Source organism: Mustelus asterias, chromosome 3 (genome assembly GCF_964213995.1).
Source record: "Mustelus asterias chromosome 3, sMusAst1.hap1.1, whole genome shotgun sequence".
Taxonomy (NCBI): domain Eukaryota; kingdom Metazoa; phylum Chordata; class Chondrichthyes; order Carcharhiniformes; family Triakidae; genus Mustelus; species Mustelus asterias.
Genome location: NC_135803.1, coordinates 83365617 through 83392181, shown reverse-complemented (window position 1 = coordinate 83392181; position 26565 = coordinate 83365617). Strand labels below are relative to the sequence as shown.

Sequence of the window (26565 nt, the reverse complement as noted above, 5' to 3'; positions counted from 1 at the left end):
CTGCTCAGTGTCCGGTCTTTGTACATCTATGGCAAGTACGTGTCTGTGTTTGCATTTGAGTTTTGGCTGACATTGTGTGAATTCTTGTGTTTGAACTCAGAACTGCTCACCTTCTTTGGCTGCTAGCTCGGGGGGTTACCAGGTTACCCCCACGACTTGCCTGGGCTTGCAAAATCTCATTAACTGTCCTGGCTGGAGACAATACACATCTCTTTAACCTGTGTTTAACCCTCTCTCCACTCACATTGCCTGTACCTTTAAGACTTGATTACCTGTAAAGACTCGCATTCCAACCATTATTTTGTAAATTGAGTTTGTGTCTTTATATGCCCTGTTTGTGAACAGAATTCCCACTTACCTGACGAAGGAGCAGTGCTCCGAAAGCGAGTGGCTTTTGCTACCTAATAAACCTGTTGGACTTTAACCTGGTGTTGTGAGACTTCTACCTGTGTTTCCTTAATTGACCCACATTTGTCAATGTGATTATCAATTTCATCCCAGTTATAGAATCTAAAGGTTTCCCTCCACTAAAATTGAAATGACTGGCCTGTTGTTGCTGGGCTTATCCTTACACCATTTTTCAGCAAGGTTGTAACCTTGCCATGTTGCCAGCCCTCTGGCATTCTCCCTAAATCGAAAGAAGATTGGAAAGTTATGGCTAGTGCCTCTGCAGTTTCCATTCTCACTTCCCTCTGTATCCTGGATATATCTCATCCAGTTCTGGTGCCCGAACAACTTTGTTACAGACAGCTATCCAAAACCACCTCCTTATCAATTGTAACCCCGTCTAATTTCTAAATTACCTCCTCTGTCACCACCTCCTTGAACTGTCATACCTTCCAGACATTCTTTACTGTTAAATTGTCAAACAGCTTGGCTCAGGTAGTTATGCTTTTTGAGTCAAAGGAACCCACTCCATGATTTGAGCTTGATCCAGGTACAGTGCTTGGGGAGAGTTGCCTTGTCACCTTTGGATGTAACATTCTCCAAGTCTGCTAGGGTTCAGATAGATGTCAAAGATCGCATGACGCAATTCCAAGAAGCTCAAGCATTATAGGCTTTACGATCCACTGCTGTATTTTTTTTTCTTCAGTTGTGGGACATGTGCTTCGCTGGCAGGCCAGCATTTATTGCCCATCCCTAGTTGCCCGAGGACACTTGAGAGTCAACCACATTGCAGTGGCTCTGGAATCACATGTAGGCCAGACCAGGTAAGGACAGCAGATTTCCTTACTTAAAGGACATTAGCGAATGAGATGGGTTTTTCAGACAATTGACAATGGTTTCATGGTCATCAGTAGATTCTTAATTACACATTTGTTTCATTGAATTCAAATTTCACCATCTGCCGTGGTGGGATTTGAATCTGGGTCCCCAGAACATTAGCTGAGTTTCCGGATTAATAGTCAAGCCACAATACCATTAGGCCATCGCCTCCCCTAAATGGAATGGAATGGAATATCCAGCATTCCAATGAGCTTGACCCCAACACAGAGCTCATTGGAAATGGGGTGCGGGGAGGTCCCAGAGCCTCAGAGGACTGAGGAAGAAAATTCATAGCAATTTCAAAATGATTAGACAAAAAAAGGACAAGGAAGGGGGAGTGGAGGGAAAGAGAACAAAGACAAAAATGAAACTAAGTGTTACCTGCACATTTCACAAAAGAGACCTGAATATCCAGCACACACTGCTTTTCCAGTCTTCAGTACATTATTGGCCCCATCGTGTTTCAGATCTTTGTTGTGATATCCTTTCACATCATATTCTGCAAAGATATCAAAGCGCTAGCTACTTCTGTTTCCAGTAAGGTACTATCAAACAGATTATGGATCAGCTCCAATAATTACGACAGAAATCAAAAGGATTAAAAATAGGTATACTCATCTAAAGTGCTGGTAGCTTACTACCATGTTATTATTACAGAAAGAAGTCTCACAACACCAGGTTAAAGTCCAACAGGTTTATTTGGTAGCAAATACCATAAGCTTTCGGAGCACTGCTCCTTCGTCAGATGGAGTGGATATCTGCTCTCAAACAGTGCACAGACACAGAAATCAAGTTACAGAATACTAATTAGAATGCAAATCTCTACAGCCAGCCAGGTCTTAAAGGTACAGACAATGTGGGTGGAGGAAGCATTCAACACAGGTTAAAGAGATGTGTATTGTCTCCAGACAGAACAGCTAGTGAGATTCTACAAGCCCAGGAGGCAAGCTGTGGGGGTTACTGATAATGTGACATAAATCCAACATCCTGGTTTAGGCCGTCCTCATGTGTGCGGAACTTGGCTATCAGTTTCTGCTCAGCGACTCTGCGATGTCGTGTGTCGTGAAGGCCGCCTTGGAGAATGCTTACCTGAAGATCCAAGGCTGAATGCCCGTGACTGCTGAAGTGCTCCCCCACAGGAAGAGAACAGTCTTGCCTGGTGATTGTTGAGCGGGCTTGTAGAATCTCACTAGCTGTTCTGTCTGGAGACAATACACATCTCTTTAACCTGTGTTGAATGCTCCCTCCACCCACATTGTCTGTACCTTTAAGACCTGGCTGGCTGTAGAGATTTGCATTCTAATTAGTATTCTGTAACTTGATTTCTGTGTCTGTGCACTGTTTGAGAGCAGATATCCACTCCATCTGACGAAGGAGCAGTGCTCCGAAAGCTTATGGTATTTGCTACCAAATAAACCTGTTGGACTTTAACCTGGTGTTGTGAGACTTCTTACTGTGCTTATCCCAGTCCAATGCCGGCATCTCCACATCATTATTACAGAAAGACAGGAAGAATGAAAGAAGGTTAGATACAGTTTACAGAAACTGTTAAAATACAGAACTTAACCTCAGGAGTGATGGCAACTCAGACCTTATAGGCAGTACATCTAAAGTTTTAAGTTTAAGTTTATTTATTAGTGTCACAAGTAGACTTACATTAACATGGCAATGAAGCTACTGTGAAAAACCCCGAGTCGCCACACTGAGAGGGAATTTAGCATGGCCAATGCACCTAACCAGCACATCTTTCAGACCCTGGAAGGAAATTGGAGCACCCGGAGTAAACCAACACAGACACGGGGAGAACATGCAGACTCCGCACAGACAGTGACCCAAACCAGGAATTAAACCTGGGTCATTGGCGCTGTGAGGTAGCAGTGCTAACCACTGTGCCACCGTGCTGCCATCTAAAAGTGATTTATGGAGGTTTATTCCTCATCCTTGAATAAACAAAGACCAGTAGTTGCACAGCATTATTGAACCTTTGATAATGTTGCCAAACACATTGTACAAATAATTTTGTAGAGTATTTAGGAGTTGAGAGACAAAGGGGCCAAGGTGAAGCTGTATTATTTGAAGAATAAGCCTAATTACTGTTAACAAAGTTGTTGAGGTGACTTTCACAGAACCATCATAGAATCATAGAAACCCTACAGTACAGAAAGAGGCCACTCGGCCCATCGAGTCTGCACCGACCACAATCCCACCCAGGCCCTACCCCCATATCCCTACATATTTTACCCACTAATCCCTCTAATATACACATCCCAGGACACTAAGGGGCAATTTTAGCATGGCCAATCAACCTAACCCGCACATCTTTGGACTGTGGGAGGAAACCGGAGCACCCGGAGGAAACCCACGCAGACACGAGGATAATGTGCAAACTCCACACAGACAGTGACCCAAGCCGGGAATCGAACCCAGGTCCCTGGAGCTGTGAAGCAGCAGTGCTAACCACTGTGCTACCGTGCCGCTCAGAAGAGGGAGGGGCAGAAGAGGTCCTTTAGTCCATCGAATCCACAAAGACATGTGAGAAACACCTGAACAACATAGTTAATCCCATTTGACAGGACTTGGCCCATAGCCTTGGATGTTATGATGTGCCAAGTGTTTCTTAAAGCATGTGAGGCAACCCGCTTACCACCCTCCCAGGCAGCCCATTCCAGACTGTCACCACCCTCTGGGTAAAAATGTTTTTCCTCACTTTCCCCCTATACCTCCTGTCTCTCACTTTGAACTTGTGTCCCCTCGTGACTGACCCTTCAACTGTTCATGTTCCTCATAATCTTGTACACCTCGATCAGGTTACCCCTCAGTCTTCTCTACTCCAACAAAAACAACACAAGCCTATCCAATCTCCCTTCATAACTTAAATATTCCATCCCAGGCAGCATCCTGGTGAATCTCCTCTCTCCAGTGCAAGAACATTCTTCCGATAATGTGATGACCAGAACTGCACACAGTACTTGAGCTGTGGCCTCATCAAAGTTCTATACAACTCCAACATGACTTCCCTCCTTTTGTAATCTATGTCTCGATGATAACAGCAAGTGTCCATAGAACCATAGAAAATTACAGCTCAGAAACAGGCCTTTTGGCCCTTCTTGTCTGTGCCGAACCATTTTTTGCCTAGTCCCACTGACCTGCACTTGGACCATATCCCTCCACACCCCTCTCATCCATGAACCCGTCCAAGTTTTTCTTAAATGTTAAAAGTGACCCCGCATTTACCACTTTATCCGGCAGCTCATTCCACACTCCCACCACTCTCTGCGTGAAGAAGCCCCCCCTAATATTCCCTTTAAACTTTTCTCCTTTCACCCTTAACCCATGCCCTCTGGTTTTTTTCTCCCCTAGCCTCAGCGGAAAAAGCCTGCTTGCATTCACTCTATCTATACCCATCAAAATCTTATACACCTCTATCAAATCTCCCCTCAATCTTCTACGCTCCAGGGAATAAAGTCCCAACCTATTCAATCTCTCTCTGTAACTCAGCTTCTCAAGTCCCGGCAACATCCTTGTGAACCTTATGCCTTTTTCACTACCCCACTAACATACCTTTCTGCCTTCAGAGATATATGGACAAACACGCCATGATCCCTTTGTCCCTCAGAATTTCCGAGTGTCATGCCGTTCATTTAATACCTCCTTGTCAAATTACTCGTTCCAAAGCATATCACCTCACACTTTTCAGGGTTAAATTTCATCTACTATTTATCTGCCCATTTGACCATTCCATCTATATCTTCCTGTAGCCCAAGACACTCAACCTCATTGTTAATCACCCGGTAAATCTTTGTGTCAACCGCAAACATACTAATCCTCCCCCTCACATTGTCATTTATTTAAACGACATGGATGATTAATAATAGGAGACCTAGCACAAATCTCTGTGGTACGCCATTGGACACTGGCTTCCAGTCTCGAAAGAACTGGGTCTCCTACCACCCTGTCTCCTGCAACTGAGCCAATTTTGAATCCAACTTATCAAATTACTCTGTATCCCATGTGCATTTGCTTTCTTTTTAAATCTCCCATTTTTGATTTGATTTATTATTGTCACATGTATTAGTATACAGTGAAAAGTATTGTTTCTTGCATGCTATACAGACAAAGCATACCGTACATAGATAAGGAGAGAGTGCAGAATGTAGTGTTACAGTCATAGTTAGGGTGTAGAGAAAGATCAACTTAATACAAGGTAGGTCCATTCAAAAGTCTGATGGCAGCAGGGAAGAAGCTGTTTGTGAGTTGGTTGGTACATGTCTCAGACTTTTAGATCTTTTGTCCGATGGAGGAAGGTAGAAGAGAGTATGTCCGGGGTGCGTGGGGTCCTTGATTATGCTGGCTGCTTTTCTAAGGCAGCAGGAAGTATAGACATTGTCAATGGATGGGAGGCTGGTTTGTGTGATGGACTGGGCTTTGTTCACATCCCTTTATAGAGCAAGAGCCATACCAAGCTTGATACAAAACCAGAAAGAATGTTTTCTATGGTGCATCTGTAAACGTTGGTGAGAGAGCCGTAACGGACATGCCAAATTTCCTTAGCCTCCTGAGAGAGTAGAGATGTTGGTGGGCTTTCTTAACTATAGCATCGGCTTGGAGGACCAGGACAGGTTGTGTGTGATCTGGACACCTAAAAACGTGAAGCTCTCGACCATTTCCACTTCATCCCCATTGATGTAGACAGGGGTATGTTCTCCACTACGCTTCCTGAAGTCGATGACAATGTGCTTCATTTTGTTGACATTGAGGAAGAGATTGTCATCACACCAGTTCACCAGATTCTCTATCTCTTTCCTGTACTCCATCTCATCATTGTTTGAGATCTGACCCACTATGGTGGTGTCGTCAACATACTTGAAAATCGAATTGGAGGGGAATTTGGCCACACAGTCATAGGTGTATAAGACGTATAGTAAGAACACAGCCTTGTGGGGCACCAATGTTGAAGATGATTGTGGAGGAGGTGTTGTTGCCTATCCTTACTGACTGTGGTCTGTGGGTTAGGGAGTCTCAGGTCCAATTGAAGAGGGAGGAGCCGAGCCCCACGCCACGGAGTTTGGAGATGAGTTTTGTAGGAATAATGGTGTTGAAGGCTAAGCTGTACTCAATATATAGGAGTCTGACATAGGTGTCTTTGTTATCTAGGTGTTCCAGGGTTGGGTGTAGGGCCACAGGAATGTTGTCTGTTGTGGGCCTGTTACGGCAATAGGCAAACTGTAGTGGATCCAGGAAATCTGGGAGGCCGGAATTGATTCATGCCATGACTAAGCTTTTGAAGCACTTCATAATGATGGATGTCAGAGCCATCGGACGATAGTCATTAAGGCACGCTGCCTGGCCTTTATTTGGTACCGTGATGATGGTCATCTTCTTGAAGCAGATAGGGACCTCAGATTGTTGTAAAGAGAGGTTGAAGATGTCTGTGAATACCCCGCCAGCTGATCCGCGCAGGATCTGAGTGTACATCCGGGTACCCCATCCGGGCTAGTTGCCTTCCGTGGGTTGACCTTTGAGAAGGCTGCTCTGACGTCTGCGATGGTGACCTTGGATACAGGTTCGTCCAAGGCTTCCAGGGTGAAGAGCGTGCTCTTGCTGGCCTCTTGCTCAAAACGGGCATAGAATGAGTTGAGCTCATTGGGGAAGGGTGCATTTGTGCCGGTGATTTTACAAGATGCCTTCACCTTGTAGCCTATTATATCTTGCAGACCTTGCCATAGTCGATGGGGGTCCGTGTGGCTAGCCTGTGACTCTAGCTTGGTCCGGTACTGTCTTTTGGCATCTTTGATGGATCTCCTTAGATCATACCTGGCTTTCTTGTATAGGTCAAGGTTGCCTGACTTGAAGGCCTCAGACCTAGACTTCAGCCAGCAGTGGATATTCCTGTTCATCCATGGTTTCTGGTTGGGAAACAAACAGATTTGCTTCTTTGGCACACAGTCTTTTACATACTTACTAATGAAGTCAGTTACTGTAGGGGCGTACTCGTTCAGGCTGGTCACAGAGTTTTTAAAATACTGACCAGTCTACTGACTCACAGCAGTAGGAGATCATCTGATTCCTTAGACCAACAGAGCATTACTTTCTTTGATGGATTCTGCCGTTTCAGTTTTTGCTTGTAAGCTGGTAGCAGGAGCACAGCCTTGTAGTCTGATTTGCCAAAGTGTGGGCAGGCGATAGAGCGGTAGGCATGTAAGATATTTATGTAGCAGTGATCTAGGATGTTTGGGCCTCTGGTGTAACAGGAGACAAGTTGGTGGTATCTTGGCAGGACGCTTTTGCGCTTGGCCTGATTGAAGTTCCCAGCCACGATGAACATCACCATCAAGTCATGTGATCAGCTTTTAAAGCAATCATGCAACATTTTAAAATTATAACACTCCTGTACTCTACTGTATTAAAGAGTACAATAGTCTAACATGCATTTTTGTCATAATATCATTTGAACTAAATGCATATTTTTTTAGAAAGTGTGGAGACAATTCATTCAAAAGTACATAATGTGGAGTGGCTACATCTGTAAGCTCTAAATGTCCTTGAAGTAGCACTTGTAGAAAATACAGAGAAAAAGTGTAATTTACAGACTGAGAAGCAATTAAACAATAACCTTACTTAATTATGAAATTCTCCGGCTCTTGGGATGTTTCATCTCAAGGCTATTTGTGGTTGTGTATATTTGATCCAACGCGGTCTTCACATCCACATGGGGTGGGGTGTAAACTGCTTCATGTAAACAAAAAATTCAATGTGTGACCTTGTCAAAGATTTTGTGAAATCCATATAAACTTCAACTGCACTACCCTCATCTACACACCCGGTCACCGCCTCAAAAAATTCAATCAAATTTGTTAGGCATGACCTCCCTCTGATGAAGCCATGCTGACTATCCCTGATCAAACTTTGCCACTCCAAGTGTAGATAGATTCTCTCCTTCAGCATTTTCTCCAATAGTTGCCCTACCACAAACTCACTGGTCTGTGGTTCCCTGGCTACCTCTCCGGCCTCTCCTCATCATTTTTCTCAGCAGTGCGCTGTTCGCTGGTGGCAGTATCTTTTGGTCCCATTGCTGTCAATGTGAATTTTCCTTGAATCCACCTCATGCCACCAGGAAACCCACGTCAGGGAGTGCGTCACTGGTGGGACCAGAGAATCCTGCCAGCATGAACAGCCGGAGAATTTCATATTTGAATAAGGTCATTGTTTAATTGCTTCTCGGTCTGTAGGTTACATTTTCTCTCTGTATTTTCTACATGTGCTACTTCAAGGACATTTAGTGCTCCAACTTATGCACTTTTGAATGAACTGTCTCCACACTTCATAAATTTCTAAAAAAAAATGCACTTAGTTCAAATGTAATTATGACAAAAATGTATGCTAGACTACTGTACTCTATAATACCGTAGAGGACAGGAGTGTTATAATTTTAAAATGTTACATGATTGCTTTAAAAGCTGATCATACAACTTGATGGTGATGTCATTAGTGTGTTGCACAGGCTGCTGTTTCACTTTATTTGTCCTCAGTACAGACAAGAGCTCCTAAAATAAATCTGTTGTGTTAGTTGGAATCTACATGTGCAAACCACAGCCTTTTATTTTTCTTTAAAACCCACAACTCCTAACATAGTTGCATGGAAACACTCCCATGCATCTTACTTCATTTCAAATAATTATCTAATTTTCCCTTAAAATGTGCAACATTTTCTCCACCAACCCTGTGGCAAAACATTCCATATTCCAAAACCCATCAGTGTGAAGACAATGGGCAGCACGGTGGCACAGTGGTCAGCACCACTGCCTCAAAGCGCTATGAATCTGGTTTTGAATCCAGCTTTGGGTTACTGTCTGTGTGGAATTTGCACGTTCTCTCCGTGTCGGTGTGGGTTTCCTCCAGGTGCTCCGATTTCCTCCCACAGTCCAAAGATGTGCAGGGAAGGTGGATTGGCATGCTAAATTGCCCCTTAGTGTCCAAGGTCAGGGGGATTAGTGGGATAAATGCATGGGGTGAAGGAAATGGGATGGGATGATTGGGAAAGATGCTCTGTCAGAGAGTCAGTGCAGACTCGATGGACCAAATGGCCTCCTTCTTCATTGTAGGGATCTTGCGTTCATTTCTCCCCAACCTCTCTCCTTACTCTATTGATTTAAATTTGTGATCTTGCATCACTGACTCCCCAACCAAAGGAAAAGATGTATCCCTCTTCACTCTTTTGAAACATTCCATAATTTAAAAACCTCCAATGGTTATTTTCTCATTCCCTGCTCCAATGGAAATAGTTCAGATTTTTAAACTGCCTTCTTAACTGAAGTTTCTCATACATACCATCATCCTCGTGTGCATCCACACGGTCCCCTTTCCATCACGTTAATATCCTGGCTACAATGGCACACCCTTTTCAAACTGTTAGCCTACATTTTATTGAACAATTTATTGATTTAAAAAAATTCCTGTGCAAGGTTCTATTGATATTTTTTGTAAATGTATTCACTTGCACATATTCTGTCAGGGGATTATGTATTTGAATTCCAAAGTCTCTCTGTTAATCAAGATCCTTCAGTATGGTTTCAATGAGCATATACTCCTGTTCCTTGTTTATCTCTCAATATGTATTACCTTAAAGACAATTAATTGGAGCTGTTATGGCCACAGCAAATGTTAATGGCTGAGCAAACCAAGTCCCACAGGGAGACTTAGCTTACCTTTTTTTTGTATTCTGAAAATGAGAAGGAAATGAACTAATCTCAGCAGCAAGAAATCCAGTAACACGTTTTGGATTTTAAAAATTAAAAAGTTAATTAACAAGAGAAAAAGAAAACTTAAACATACAGGATTCTCTCTATGGCTTTCTCATTTCCCTTTCCTTTTCTCTTTCTTTCTTCCATTCAAGCTTTGCCTTTCTCTATCTTTTTCAATATCAAGCTGTTTCATTTGTAACTGAAGTCTTCCTACCTTTAGCTGTGAGATACCTGAATACTTGTATCCCTTGGACTCACAAATACCAAACCAATCAAGGAATTTTAATAATCCTGCAACGGTTCCCCAAATTTGTTGTGGCCACAGCAGATGTTAATTGCTGAGAAAATCAAATCCCAGTGGGAAACTTGGCTTACGGGCCACACCCTTTTTTGTATACTGAGTACAAACGGAGAAAACATACTAATCTTAGCAGCACACAATCTAACCTTCAATCTTAAAATTAAAAGATTCATTAATGAGAAGAAAAGAAACATTCAGCACAGGAGGGTACAGTTAGACAGTCTTACAAAATATTCCCCAAAAAGGCTCCCTACTCAGTCTGACCCACAAGTAAACAGCCTCCTGGCAACATCCCCTTGCAGATGTTTAATGATAAAAATCCAGGAATATTAGTCCAAAGGCTGTCACTTTAACAAGGTATACCGCACACAACCTCTCAAACTCCCTTCCACTCTGCTGGGAAAATTCAAAACTTCAGAACAAGACTGGATGGCTGATTCAAACTCATCTCTTATCCCAGCCCCAGAGGTGTTTTTTGCAGATTTTCCTCAGTCAACCCCTAAGTTCTCAAAAGTGCAACTCCCCCTCCTCTCTTGCCTCCTGTTCTATCTTTCGTACAGCACCTGTACCCTGGAACATTGAGCTGCCAATCGTGTCCCTCCCTTAGCTATGTTTCAGTTTTCCCTCGACTCTTTCAGACACAGGGTCTTCATTCATATTTTCCAAGCTTAATTAGATTATTTACATACACACAGACACGCACGCACCTTTCTTTACAGAATAACATAATTTTCCTGCAATATGTTTTTAAAAATCCATTCTCACAACAGCCAAATACATACTTTGGTTCTGTCTTCACAAAGGAGGACACAAATAACATACCAGAATTGTTGGGGAGCACAGTGTTTAGTGAGAGGGTGGAACTCCCGAGTGATTTGGGGAAATTGATGAGATTGAAGGTTGATAAATCCCCAGGGCCTGATAATCTACATCCCAGAGTGCTTATGGAAGTAGCCCGACAAATAATGGATGCATTGGTGATCATCTTCCAAGATTCTATAGACTCATGTAAATGCACAGCAGCTACAATATAATGTGAGGTTATCCACTTTGGTAGCAAACACAGGAAGGAGGAAATGTTATTATCTGAATGGCTATAAATTGAGAGAAGGGAATGTGCAACAGGACCTGAGTGTCCTTGTACACCAGTTACTGAAAGTAAGCATACAGGTTCAGCAGGCAGTGAAGGCAAATGGTATGTTGGCCTTCATAGCGAGAGGATTCGATTACAGGAGCAGGGATGTCTTGGTGCAATTATACAGAGCCTTGGTGAGACCTTACCTGGAATACTATGTGCAGTTTTAGTCTCCTTATCTAAGGAAGGATATTCTTGCCTTGGAGGGTATGCAGCAAAGGTTTACCAGAATGATTCCTGGGAAGGTGGGATTGAAGTATGAGGAGAGATTGAGTCGGTTAGGATTGTATTTGCTGGAGTTCAGAAGAATGAGGTGGGGGGGGGGGGCGGGGAGAGAAGGATCTCATAGAAATCGATAAAATTCTAACAGGACTAGATAGATAAATGCTGGAAGGATGTTCCTAATGGTGGAGGAATCCAAAATCAGAGGTCATACTCTAAGAAAACAGGGTAAACCTTTTAGGATGAGATGAGGAGAAACTTCTTCACCTAGAGAGTGGTAAACCTGTGGAATTCATTGCCACAGAAAGCAGTTGAGGCCAAAATGGTTAGAGAATTTCAGCCATTGCTTTTCCCCAGAATATGTGCTTTATGTACATTATTTGAAAGCTGTGCCAGTTTGGACCTTGGTTCACATCATTACATGTTAATGCAACCACCAATTAATACTTTTTGAATTTGAAGTGATGTATTTTGGTAGGAGAGGTATGAAGAGACAATATACACTTCATTGCACAGCTCTAAAGAATGTGCAGAGACAGAGGAACTGAAGGGTTCATATCTTTGGAGGTGGAGGATATTTTGCGAGATTAGTTCGCTAGGCATATGGAATCTTAGGTTTTATGAATACAAATATTGATTACAGAAGCAGAGGAGTTATGCTGAACCGTTATGGAGATGGTTTGTCATTTCAAAAGGAAATTCGATGGATATCTGAAAGGTATAAACTTATAGTGCTCTGGGGTTAGAGAGAGTGATGGGACTGATTGGAAGAGGAAGAGAATGGACCAAATGGGCTGAATGGACTTCTGTACCATGAAAACCCTATGATACCATGATTCAAATAATTGGGAGCCAATGGGGTCTGGTGAGAATGAAAGAACATCAGTATGTTATTTATTCATTCGTGGGACATGGGCGTCGCTGGCTGGCCAGCATTTATTGCCCATCCCTGGTTGCCCGAGGGTAGTTGAGAGTCAACCACATTACTGTGGCTCTGGAATCACATATAGGCCAGATCAGGTAAGGACAGCAGATTTCCTTCCCTAAAGGACTTTAGTGAACCAGATGGGCTTTTCCGACAATTAACAATGGTTTCATGGTCATCAGTAGATTCTTAATTCCAGATATTTTTTATTGAATTCAAATTACACCATCTGCTGTGGCAGGATTCGAACCCAGGTCATCAGAACATTAGCTGAGTTTCTGGATTAATAGTCTAGCGATAAGGCCATCGGCTCCCCAGGGTAAATAAATACTATTGGGAAATTAATGGAACTAAGTGGTGGTCCAAGTTCCCTTGGACCTGATGGACCTGCATCATTAAGTTTTAAAAGAGGTAGCTGCAGAGATAATCTTCTAACAGTTCCCATAGATTGGAGGTTAACAAATATAACCTCATTATTTAAGACAGGAGGAAGAGAAAACACAGGGAACTATAGGTCAGTTAGCCTATCATCTTTTGTAAACTGCTAGAATCAATTACTTGGGACATGATTTCACGTAACTTGGAAAATTAATAAGCAGGGTCAACATGACATTGTGAAAGGGAAATCAAGTTTTACATCCCTGAAAGGATATTTTGAGGATGGAATAATTAGGATGGAAGAACCAGTAGATGTATTGTATTTAGATTAAAATTCTCGTGCTTGTTTTCATGTCTTTACAAGGCCTCACCTCTCCCTATCTCATCCTCTTTGCTTCTTAAGTCACTGCTTAAAATCTACCTTTTGGCAAGTTAATCTCATGTTTGGCAAGGTTCTTGTGAAATACCTTTGAGTACCTGAGTGAGATTCTCTGGCCTTCCCACAATGTGTTTCTCAGTGACAGGAGGTGGCCTGCCATTCTGGTGATGCTGCTGACAATAGGATTCCCCATTGAATCCACCCCATGCCGACGGAAAACCGGAAGATCCCACTGATGTGAACAGCTGGAAGATCATAGAATCATAGAATCCTACAGTGCAGAAGGAGGCCATCGAGTCTGCACCGACCACAATCCCACCCAGGCCCTATCCCCATAATCCCGTGCTTTTACCCTAGCTAGTCCCCCTGTCACTAAGGGGCAATTTAGCATGGCCAATCCACCTCACCCACACATCTTTGGACTGTGGGAGGGAACCGGAGTACCCAGAGGAAACCCACGCAGGCACAGGGGGAATGGGAAGCTCCACACAGACAGTGACCCAAGCCGGGAATCAAAACCGGATCCCTGGTGTTGTAAGGCAGCAGTGCTAAGCACTGTGCCACCCACTATACTAGAGGCACTAAGTAAATCCAAGTTTTTGTTACTGTTGTTAGCCAAGTCGATGTTAGAGCAGCTTTGTTGCAGTTTTACAGGTAGGGAGATGAAAGGGAGGATAATGTTCACAGTACTGTTTCCAAAGCATTCTTAACACTTCCCATTTTCATAAAGATATTTCAAGCAGCTAAACCCACATACATTTCACTTGTGAGGTTAATAATTCCTGAGCAAAACTGTAATGATTATTTAGCTAAATACTTACCAATGTGACAACAAATCCAGATCCACATAACTCGGATTTTCTCCAGGTCTGTGGTTGCAAATATCAGCAGTTCCTTCACAAGTTTTTGCACAGTACTCTTGGGAGCAACCTGTTAGAATAAAGGATGCGCTATGATGAATACAATCACTATCATTATTTCAGCCTTTCCTTAATTAAAGAGCCACATTTACACGTAGATTAAATATGAACAATACTTTCAGTTTGGCAGATCACCAAGAAGGAAAATAACCTACAACCACTGCCATCAGAAGGACAAAGGCAGCAGATACATAGGAAAACCAGCACCTGTAAGTTCCCCTCCAATTCACTCACCACCCTGACTTGGAAATATATCGCCGTTCCTTCATTGTCACTCGGTCAAATTCCTGGAACTCCCTCCCTAACAGCACTGTGGGTGTACCTACACCACATGGATTGTAGCAGCTCAGGAAGGCATCTCACCACCACCTTCTCAAGGGCAATTAGGGATGGGCAATAAATGTTGCCCACAGCCCTTGAATGAATTTTTAAAATAATCCCTTCAGCAGGTGGAAATAAATCATTTATCACATTTTGCTAAAGTCCCACATGGCGACATTTAGTAGACCATAAAACATAGGAGCAGAATTAGGCCACTCGGCTCATCAAATCTGCTCTGCCATTCAATCATGGCTGATATTTTTCTTATCCCTACTCTCCTGCCTTTTCCCCATAACCTTTGATCCCCTTATTAATCAAGAACCTATCTATCTCTGTCTTAAAGACACTCGATGACCTGGCCTCCACAGCCTTCTGTGGCAAAGAGTTCCACAGATTCACACTCTCTGGCTGAAGAAATTCCTCCTCATCTCTGTTTTAAAGGATCATCCCTTTAGCCTGAGGTTGTGCCCTCTGGTTCTAGTTTTTCCTATTAGTGGAAACATCCTCTTCACGTCCACTCTTTCCACGCCTTGCACTATCCTGTAAGTTTCAATAAGATCCCCCCTAATCGTTCTGAACTCTAATGAGTACAGACCCAGAGTCCTCAACCATTCCTCATATGACAAGCTCTTCATTCCAGGGATCATTCTTGTGAACCTCCTCTGGACCCTTTCCAAGGCCAGCACATCCTTCCTTAGATACGGGGCTCAAAACTGCTCACAATACTCCAAATGGGATCTGACCAGAGCCTCAGAAGTACATCCCTGCTCTTGTATTCTAGCCCTCTTGACATGAATGCTAACATTTTTGCCAATTACGCACCCATTTTCATCCATAGAATCATAGAATCCCTGCAGTGCAAAAGGAGGCCATTCGGCCCATTGAGTCTGTACTGACTCTCTGAAAGAGCATTTTACCCAGGCGCACCCCACTGCCCTCTCCCCATAAGCCTACGTATTTACCATGGCTAATCCCCCTAACCTACACATCTTTGGAATACAGGAGAAAACCCAGAGGAAACCCACACAGACACAGGGAGAACATGCAGACTCCGCACAGATAGTCATCTAAAGCCGGAATTGTCTTCAGAGTAGATGAAGATAATTCTGTCCCCAAAACTGCAGTTGATACAGTGGAACTTGGTGAAATTACTATAACCAGGGAGAAGGTACTCAGTAAACTGAAGGGTTTAAAAGTGGATTAGTCCCCGGGACCTGATGGCCTACATCCTAGGATGTTAAAGGAAGTGAAAGCAGAGATAGTGAATGCATTAGTTATGATATTTGAAAACTCCCTGGATTCTGGAAAGGTACCGATGGATTGTGATGCCCTCATTCAAGAAAGGAGAGAGGCAAAAAATAGGAAACTATAGGCCAGTCAGCTTGGCCTCTGTGGTGGGAAAGTTGCGAGAGTCAGTCATTAAGGAGGAGGTGACTGAGCATCTGGAAAAGCAATGCTCAATTCATCAGTGTCAGCATGGTTTTGTGAACATAAGAACATAAGAACCAGGATCAGGAGTAGCCATCTGACCGCTCGAGCCTGCTCCACTATTCAATAAGATCATAGCTGATCTTTTTGTGGACTCAGCTCCACTTACTCGCCCGCTCACCATAACCCTACACATTCCTTTACTGTTCAAAAATGTATCTATCCTTGCCTTAAAAACATTCAATGAGGTAGCCTCAACTGCTTCACTGGGCAGGGAATTTCACAGATTCACAACCCTTTGTGTGAAGAAGCGCCTTCTCAACTCAGTCCTAAATCTGTTTCCCCTTATTTTGAGGCCATGCCCCCTAGTTCTAGTTTCACCTGCCAGTGGAAACAACTTCCCTGCTTCTATCTTATCTGTTCCCTTCATAATCTTATATGTTTCTATAAGATCTCCCCTCATTCTTCTGAATTCCAATAAGTGTAGCCCCAGTCTACTCAGTCTCTCCTCATAAGCCAACCCTCTCAACTCTGGAATCAACCTAGTGAATCTCCTCTGCACCCCCTCCAGTGCCAGTATAACCTTTTTCAAGTAAGGAGACCAAAACTGTACACAGTACTCCAGGTGTGGCCTCACCAGCACCTTATACAGCTGCAACATAATCTCGCTGTTTTTAAACTCCATCCCTCGAGCAATGAAGGACAAAATTCCATTTGCCTTCTTAATTACCTGCTGCACCTGCAGACCAACTCCTTGAGATTCCTGCACAAGGACACCTTGGTCCCTCTGCACAGCAGCATGCTGCAATTTTTTACCATTTAAATAATAGTCCATTTTGCTGTTATTCCTACCAAAATGGATGACCTCACATTTACCAACATTGTACTCCATCTGCCAGACCCGCACCCACTCACTTAGATTATCTATATCCCTTTGCAGAATTTCAGCATCCTCTGCATACTTTGCTCTTCCACCCATCTTAGTGTCATCTGCGAATTTTGACTCACTACACTTGGTCCCTAACTCCAAATGATCTATGTAAATCGTAAACAATTGCAGTCCCAACACTGATCCCTAAGGCACACCACTAGTCATTGATCGCCAACCAGAAAAACACCCATTTACCCCTATTCTTTGCGTTCTGTTAGTTAACCAATCCTCTATCCATGCTAATACATTACCCGTAACAATGTGCACCTTTATCTTATGTAGCAGTCTTTGGTGCGGCACCTTGTCAAATGCCTTCTGGAAATCCAGATACACCACATCCACAGGTTCCCCATTGTCCACTGCACATGTAATGTTCTCAAAGAATTCCACCAAATTAGTCAAACATGACCTGCCCTTCATGAACCCATGCTGCGTCTTACCAATGGGACAATTTATATCCAGATGTCTCGCTATTTCTTCTTGGTGATAGATTCAAGCATTTTCCCTACTACAGAAGTTAAGCTAACCGGCCTATAGTTACCTGCCTTTTGTCTATCTCCTTTTTTAAACAGTGGCGTCACATTTGCTGTTTTCCAATCTGCGGGACCCACCCCAGAGTCCAGCGAATTTTGGTAAATTACCACTTGTGCATTTGCTATTTCTCCCGCCAGCTCTTTTAGTACCCTGGGATGCATTCCATCAGGACCAGGAGACTTGTCTACCTTTAGCCCCATTAACTTGCCCAACACTACCTCTTTCGTGATAATGATAGTTTCTCGGTTCTCACCTGCCATAGCCTTCCTGTCATCAATTTTTGGCATGTTATTTGTGTCTTCCACTGTGAAGACCGACACAAAATACCTGTTCAATGCCTCAGCCATTTTCTCATTTCCAGTTATTACATCCCCCTTCTAGTCCTCTAAAGGACCAATGTTTACTTTTGCCACTCTTTTTCATTTTATATATTTGTAGAAACTTCTGCTATCTGTTTTTATATTCTGAGCTAGTTTACTCTCATAATCCATCTTACCTTTCTTTATAGCTTTTTTCATGGCTTTCTGCTAACCTTTCTGGTGAAGGGCAAGTCTTTTTTGACAAACTGGCTAGAGTTTTTGAGGACGTAACTAGCAAAGTAGGTAACAGGGATCCTGTGCATGTGATCTATCTGGACTCCCAGAAGGCATTTGATAAGATGCCACACAAGAGACTGATCCAAAAAGTTAGATCCCAAGGAGTTGGGGGATGGAGCAGTGGCTTGGATTGAGGATTGGCTGACTGATAGAAAGGCAGAGAGTTGGGATAAATGGGTCCTTCTCCAGTTGGTGATCTGTAACTAGTGGGGTCCCGCAGGGTTCAGTTCTCGGACCACAACTACTTCCAACTATATCCAACTATATCAAGCGGCGCCAGAGTTTAACATAGTGAAATTTGCTGACGACACAAAAATAAATGGGAAAGAGGCTGTGATGAGGAGATAAAAAGTTTACAAATGGATATTCACAGGCCAGGGGAATGAGCCAGAATCTGGCAGATGGAGATTAATGTGGATAAATGTGAGGCTATCCATTTTGGCCAGAAACATAAAAGGACAAATTACTATTTAAAGGGGAAACAGATTCAAAAGGCGTCTGTGCAGAGGGATCTGGGTGTCCTTGTGCATGAGTCTCAAAGTGGGTATGCAGGTGCAGAAGTTTTTAGGAAGGCAAATGGAAGTGGTTGAGGCAAGGAAATTGACAACATTTAAAAGTCATTTGGACAGATACATGAATAGGAAAGGTTTAGAGGGATATAAAGAACAAAGAACAATAAAGCACAAGAACAGGCCCTTCGGCCCTCCAGCTCCGCGCCGCTCCCTGGTCCAAACTAGACCATTCTTTTGTATCCCTCCATTCCCACTCCGTTCATATGGCTATCTAGATAAGTCTTAAACGTTCCCAGGGTGTCCGCCTCCACCACCTTGCCTGGCAGCGCATTCCAGGCCCCCACCACCCTCTGTGTAAAATATGTCCTTCTGATATCTGTGTTAAACCTCCCCCCCTTCACCTTGAACCTATGACCCCTCGTGAACGTCACCACCGACCTGAGAAAAAGCTTCCCACCGTTCACCCTATCTATGCCTTTCATAATTTTATACACCTCTATTAAGTCTCCCCTCATCCTCCGTCTTTCCAGGGAGAACAACCCCAGTTTACCCAATCTCTCCTCATAACTAAGGCCCTCCATACCAGGCAACATCCTGATAAACCACCTCTGTACTCTCTCCAAAGCCTCCACGTCCTTCTGGTAGTGTGGCGACCAGAACTGGACTCAGTATTCCAAATGCGGCCGAACCAACGTTCTATACATCTGCAACATCAGACCCCAACTTTTATACTCTATGCCCCGTCCTATAAAGGCAAGCATGCCATATGCCTTCTTCACCACCTTCTCCACCTGTGACGTCACCTTCAATATGCACCAAATGCAGACAAATGTGGTTAGCTTAGATAGGCACTTTGGTCGGCATGGACCAGTTTGGGCTGAAGGGCTTGTCTTCATGCCATAGATTCTATGATTTTATGAATCTTGGCATTTATTGCAAAGGGTCTAGAGTATAAAAGTGGAGAAGTGTTGTTACAATTGTATAAGGCCACACTTGGAGTGTTGTGTTCAGTTTTGGTCAGCTTCTTTGAGAAAGAATCATAGAATCCCTACAGTACAAAAGGAGGCTATTCGGCTCATCGAGTCTGTACCGACCACATCCCATCCAGGCCCTATTCCCATAACTCCACACATTTACCCTGCTAATCCCCCTGACATTTGGGTCAATTTAGCATGGCCAATCAACCTAACCCGCACATCTTTGGACTGTGGGAGGAAACCCACACAGATATGGGGAAAAAATGCAAACTCCACACAGACAGTGACCCGAGGCTGGAATTGAACCTGGGTCCCTGGCACTGTGAGCCAGCAGTGCTAACCACTGTGCCACCGTGCCGCCCATGTGGTGGCACGAGAGGCAGTTCAGCAGAGGTTCAATAGATTGCATCCAAATTTGAAGGGCCTGTCGTCTGAGGAGTGGTTGAGTAGCTTGGGCTTGTACTCGCTAGAGTACAAAATAATGAGGGGGGATTTGATTGAGATATATAAAATACTCAACGGGATTGATAAGGTAAATGTTATCCAAATTTGATCCCTTTAGCCCCAAGAGCTATACCTAATTTCCTCTTGAAATGACACAATGTTTTGGCTTCAACTACTTTCTGTGGTAGTGAATTGCACAGATTCACCACTCTCTGGGTGAATAAATTTCTTCTCACCTCAACCTCAGTTCTCAAACTATGACCCCTAGATCTGCACTCCCTCACCAATGGGAACATTCTTTCTGAATCTTGGATATTGGGGGGCGGGGGGGATGAGGGGGGAGAAGGTGGGATCAGGATATTGAATTTAATGATCAGCCATGGTCAAAATGAATGGTGGGTTAGTCTTGAAAGGCCGGATGGCCTGCTCCTGTTTCTATGTTTCTCCGTTTAGTGATGCTGTTGGTGCTGTCTCGATGGCTAATGGGCCTTCTCTGTTCTGTATCTCTCTATGACTCTATGGCCGGAATTTTACTGCCTCACCCACCATGGGAATCAGAGCGGGCGAGGGGTGGGCCATGGAAAAGTCCGTTGATCTTGGGCGGGATTTTACAGTTTTGGGATGGGCAAGGCTGTAAAATCCCACCCTATGACTCTAAACTGTCATCCAGTCTACATTTGGTCCATTAATAATGACCAAATAAAATTACAGCACACGAACAGACCCTTCGGACCTCCAAGCTTGTGCTGATCATTACGCCCTAACTAAACTAAAAAAAAAACCTTCTGCTCTTACTCGGTCCATATCCCCCTATTCATGTACCCACCCAGATGCCTCTTAAATGTTGCTAATGTGCCTGCTTCCACCACCTCCTCTGGCAGCGTGTTCCAGGAAACCACCACTCTCTGAATGAAAAACTTCCACCGTACATCTCCCTTTAACTTTCCCCCTCTCACCTGAAACCTGTGCCCCATGTAATTGACATTTTCACCCTTGGAAAAAGCCTCTGACTACCCACCCTGTCTGCCTCTCATAATTTTGTAGACCTCTCTTAGGCCTCCCCTCAGCCTGTCTTTCCAGGCAATACAATCCTAGTTTATTCAACCTCTCCTCATAGCCAACACCCTCAGGACCTGGCAACATTCTGGTGAACCTTCTTTGCACTCTTTCCAAAGCTTCCACATCCTTCTGGTAGTGTAGTGACCAGAACTGCATGCATTACTCCAAATGCAGCCTAACCAAGGTTTTATAGAGCTGCAGCATGACTTCCCAACAGCCCTGGCTGATGAAGGCATGCCATATGCCTTCTTAATCAACTTGACCAGCTGTGTTACTATTTTTAGAGAATTGTGAACCTGCACACTCAGATCCCTCTGTATGTCAATGCTCCTAAGGGTTAAGCCATTTACAGTATAATTCACACCTAAATTTGATCCTCCAAAATTCATCACTTCATATTTGTCCGGATTAAACTCTATCTGTCATTTCTGTGCCCAAGTCTCCAATCTATCTGTATCCTGTTGTATCCTCTGACAATCCCCGGCACGATCAGCAACTCCACCAATCTTCGTGTCATCTGCAAACTTACTAATCAGGCCACCCACATTTCCTCCACATCATTTATATATACTACAAGTAACAGAGGTCCCAGCACTGATCCCTGGGGAATACCACTAGCTATAGAACTCCATTCTGAAAAACACCCTTCCACTGCTACTCTCTGTCTTCTATAATGAAGTGGAGATGCTGGTGTTGGACTGGGGTAAACACAGTAAGAAGTCTCACAACACCAGGTTAAAGTCCAACAGGTTTATTTGGTAGCACAAGCCACTAGCTTTCAGAGTGCTGCTCCTTCAAATGTAGGTGTTGTGAGACTTCTTTCTGTATTCTGTAATGAAGCTAGTTCTTTATCCATCTAGCCACCCTGAATCCCATGTGATTTTAGTTTTTGTACCAGTTTGCCATGTGGGACCCTGTCAAACGTCTTATTGAAGTCCATATAAACTACATCCACAGCCCTTCCCTCATCAATTATCTTTGTCACCTCTTCAAAAAACTCAATCAAGTTGGTGAGACATGACCTTCCCTGTACAAAACCATGCTGCCTGTCACTAACTAGTCCATTTTCTTCCAAGTGCAATTCTAATCCTGAAGGTGAACAAATCTCATTACAAGGAAAAATGGAAAGTGATTCAGAGGTCAGAATTTGACCAACTGAGCCACCATTGACTATGTGAAAATGAGTGACTTGTTGAAGCCTTTCATTCAATATTCAGGTTTCCAGCATCTGCAATATTTTTCATAGAAAATCATAGAAACCCATACAGTGCAGAAAGAGGCCATTTGGCCCATCGAGTTTGCACTGACCACATCCCACCCAGGCCTTACCCCCCATATCCCTACATATTTACCCGCTAATCCCTCTAACCTACGCATCTCAGGACACTAAGGGGCAATTTTAGCATGGCCAATCAACCTAACCCGCACATCTTTGGACTGTGGGAGGAAACCGGAGCACCCGGCGGAAACCCACGCAGACAGAAGGAGAATGTGCAAACTCCACACAGACAGTGACCCAAGCCGGGAATCAAACCCAGGTCCCTGGAGCTGTGAAGCAGCAGTGCTAACTACTGTGCTACCGTGCCACCCATTTTTCTTTTGCGAAAAGAAAGATTTTGGAATTGGAAGAGAGAGAGGATTCTGATTCAGTTGAAAAGAGTATGGACTAAAAAGGGCCAAATTCTCTTTGAGTTACCTTACAGGCGTATGTGTCAAGAGCCTCAAATTCTGTCAGATCCATTTTGATAGACTTTAGATTGAACATGTCATCTGAAAAATGAAGTCTTTTTTTAAATAGCAATGAAACACAAAACTCATTTGATAATAATATCACTAAATTTCTTATTCTTAATGGACCGAGTAAATTTCCAGCAAGTATACTGATTTTGCAGGCACTGATAGACTCTTTAACTTACCTATTACCCTTTGATGATAACTAAATAGTTTGGTCTACATGGCAAACGGTTTCAGTTTCTTTGGGTCCTGGATGTTGCACTCCAATGTCAACAAGTCTAACACCCTGGAAATGTATCAACTCCAATAAAGCAGTGGAAGGCAGTTACTCATGCTTGTGAGAATATTTTAAATATGCAGCAAGGAATTTAAGAAAGTCTGTCATCAAATAGGTTTTCGAGTTAAAAGTATGCAACCTCTCTCTCGTACATGGCTCCTGCAGTATGGTCTCTGTACACATTGTTGTGGTATGTCTTTAAGTGTGTCCATAATCTGTATACATCATCAAACAGGATATGATGTCATCTGTCATATGACACCATGTTGGAGCATGTTAGTTGGCCAATTAAAAGGCATATTGGTGACAGCTGGCCAGTAAGTGTATATGCCACTGTAATCTTCAAATGAAGAACTCACAATGTAGTTGACTGATCCGAATTGAGTGATTGGTGAGATTTTGTTTAATGGATAGAAGGAAAACAACATGAATTATCCTCTGTGCCTCAATAAATAGGACATCTCAACATCAGTTTCAGTATTAGCAATTTACTGCAAGTAATATCTTCTCCTATGATGTTTTGAATCAACTATTCTCCAACACAAAACTCAGTACTGTTAAATGTTCCAATTAATACAAATGTTCCAATATCCTCTTTATTGGAATAGTGCTTCAGACCTGGTCTGAACCGTTTTCTGAAATTCAATGCAGGATAGCTGGGGCCATTGGGTTGCTTTGAGGTATCTCAGCTGTGCCCTGGACTTTGAACCAACATTTGTCACAAGGATGGATAAAAAGGACATCACTCCTTCAAGGCCACTTAGTTAAAGACCAAAGGACATGTACTTTTAATGTAAATGCCCTTCCTAAACATTAAATAAACAAGTTGGGGACCCAACAATGGCTTTACATCTTGGTCGACTACATGGAATTGGAACTTGCCTTGTGTGCAGTGCAGACTGGCTACACATTCCCTGCATTAGTCTGCCATGTGCAATGAAATTTACTTTATTGGTGGAATCTAGTGCAGCATAGGGATTAATCTCCCGCAGAAGCAGCTTAGACAAAACATTGCACTTTGCCCTGGTGTCGATTTTGACTTTAAATTTTGTGTTGCTGTGAGTAATGTTTAACGTTGTGAATATTTCACCTTTTCCCATGATAAGGTGGGTATTTTCGCAGTAGAATGTTTTAAGGGGTTCGATGCTCTGGTTGTTTTGATTTACCTCCAGCTCATTCACTTTGTTCATGTTCCGAATCTTGGAGAGGTAGCTAGCTACAACGTGACTTGCAGTAGTGGCAAGTTGTTGTGGCTTTAACCTGCAACACTTGGCAAAGTGATTCCAGTTACCACAGATATTGCAACGCTTACTAAATATGAAACACGTGCTTCTTTTCTGTGGGTGCTGGCCACTGCAGTTCAGGGTGTGTTTTGTAAGGGGAAAACTTTTGTCTCTCTCCTTAATTCCTTAGTGCTGCTCTTGGACTGCTCGTTTAGCAAACAGATACTAATGACACAGACACACATGCATACACACACATGCTACATTGGAATTACCAAATGATTGGATGATAACACCTATATGTGCAATGTATGTTATGAAAAACACATTTCCAGTTAGTCATTTAAAAGTGTGGTTGTTTATATTGTTGGTACTGTCACTTTCGAATTAGATGTACAAACAACTAGCTATGCTAGGATGTAGTTATTGAACATAGTGCTGAAATAATCAAAATGTTTTATCGTGGAAAGTCATTTGTAAGTTTTCTGGAAAATTGAATTGTAAAAGGTCTTGGTTGGGCCAAAAAGAAGTTTCTTTTAAGTAGCGTGAACATACAGATTTAATTCATTGTTTTTGAATAATTACTCAACAAAATGCATTTTATAAACTGATATAAAAAAAGCTTGCCATTACTACAATAAGCAGTTAAATGGACATTGTGTGGAAGAAAATACACGAGCACATAATACCCACCTTTAATTTCTCTCAGTTTATATTTTTGAGATGTTGTAGAATCTGCAAAAGCAAGACAATGTTTTTCATTACCAGAGCATCTTGTAATAGTGCATGCAGCAGAGCAGTGTTTTTTTTAAGGTATTTTATATTTTAAGATTCTTAGCAGATTTCTCTATTTGACTACAGTGGCGATCCCACAGTAAATATTCGCAGCTGAACATCAGAAGTTTGGCAGTCATTGGAGACTAGAGTGGAATCTTCTACCCAGGGAGTCTTTCAGTCCACTGAAAAAAGTTTGGTCGATGATTTATGGTAACACTGGAGAAATGTCCATTGCACATGCCCATTGTGTGAGGATTATTTAGATAATTCCAGGGGACATCATTGACTGAGGTGAACATGAGACCAAAGAGGGTAATTTTAATGTAACCCACCCATAGCAAAGTGAGGTAATCGGACTTGCCCCACCCCAGACTCAATCACTTTGTTATGGCAGATGGTTCCAGATTTCCACTCCTCTTTGTTGGAAATGCCTCCTGACATTGCAGAGCCAAGCAGCTACAAGGTGCTGCAATGTTGCAACTCAATAGACTTCCAGCAGCAGGGAATGATTTTAAAGTTGACCAAGAAATGCTTTTTGAAGGTTCTTTGCTCTTTCACTAATCTCCCCTATCAGCAGAAATCATTTCACTCTATCTACCCTACTAAATCATTGAATCATTTGATTAGATCACCCCTTAATCCTCTGAAATCAAGAACATTCAAGCCAGTCTAAGTTATGGCACATCTTTCAGAGATGTGGTTGTTTTTCCAATGCACAGCAGTATAAGGGATGGGATGTAACACACCAGATGCCTTCAGTACACTGGAATGTGCAGCAGGAACTTGTCCAGTGCAGACCTATCTGAAGCAGCTCTGAATAGAGCAGAATGCATGTTACTGACCCCGCTTTGAATGGTAAATGCCTTTGTATGCATAGTTTACAAAAAACAGCATGGTAGCAGTGATGGAGAGTTTTTGACCTTGAACTCCTCCAGTTCCAACAAGGTGGTTGGGATAGACATTGAAAGATTTACTCGCTGCATTGTTTTACAGTCAGCTTGTGGAGGCTGCTCTGCATTCATGTCAAGTAAACTTGTTTGCATGTTGGCTGATCATTTGGTTCTTAAGGAAGGTCAGCTACAAGGACTATGAAAGCATTTCTTGGTCAACTTTAAAATCATTCCCTGCTGCTGGAAGTCTATTAAGTTGCAACATTGCAGCACCTTGTAGCTGCTTGGCTCTGCAATGCAATTTGCTTCATCAGGAGCACCCATGGGTTGTGAGAGCCCCAACACTCTGGTGACAAGTGGATCTGCAACATTTGCTGCTGCAAGATTTCTATCTGCCTGAACAGTGGGAGATTTCTTATAGCTTGAGTAAAGTTAGAGGCAGTGAGTCATTGCCAGAATGACAGCACGGTTTTCTACTATCAACTGTGCACCCGATTGCTTTCACAACAATACAGACATACCAAAGGGATCTCCTTTAAAGAAGTCAGGTGATATACCATGGAATCCTTGCTCAAAGATGGTCAGAAGGATGAAG

The 26565-nt window shown here is 43.0% G+C and overlaps 1 protein-coding gene across 8 annotated transcripts in view; it reads right to left on the bottom strand.

The window, feature by feature from the left end:
* Positions 1–26565, bottom strand: part of ky (kyphoscoliosis peptidase) — a 337538-nt gene that overhangs the window by 23612 nt on the left and 287361 nt on the right. For all 8 annotated transcript variants that reach the window (XM_078203017.1, XM_078203047.1, XM_078203024.1 and 5 more), the window contains 4 exons: positions 24997–25038; positions 22766–22839; positions 14169–14277; positions 1648–1765 (listed from right to left, as the gene is read on the bottom strand). In XM_078203017.1, the coding sequence (XP_078059143.1) occupies positions 1648–1765; positions 14169–14277; positions 22766–22839; positions 24997–25038 (343 nt within the window). The remainder of the gene's footprint in view (positions 1–1647; positions 1766–14168; positions 14278–22765; positions 22840–24996; positions 25039–26565) is intronic.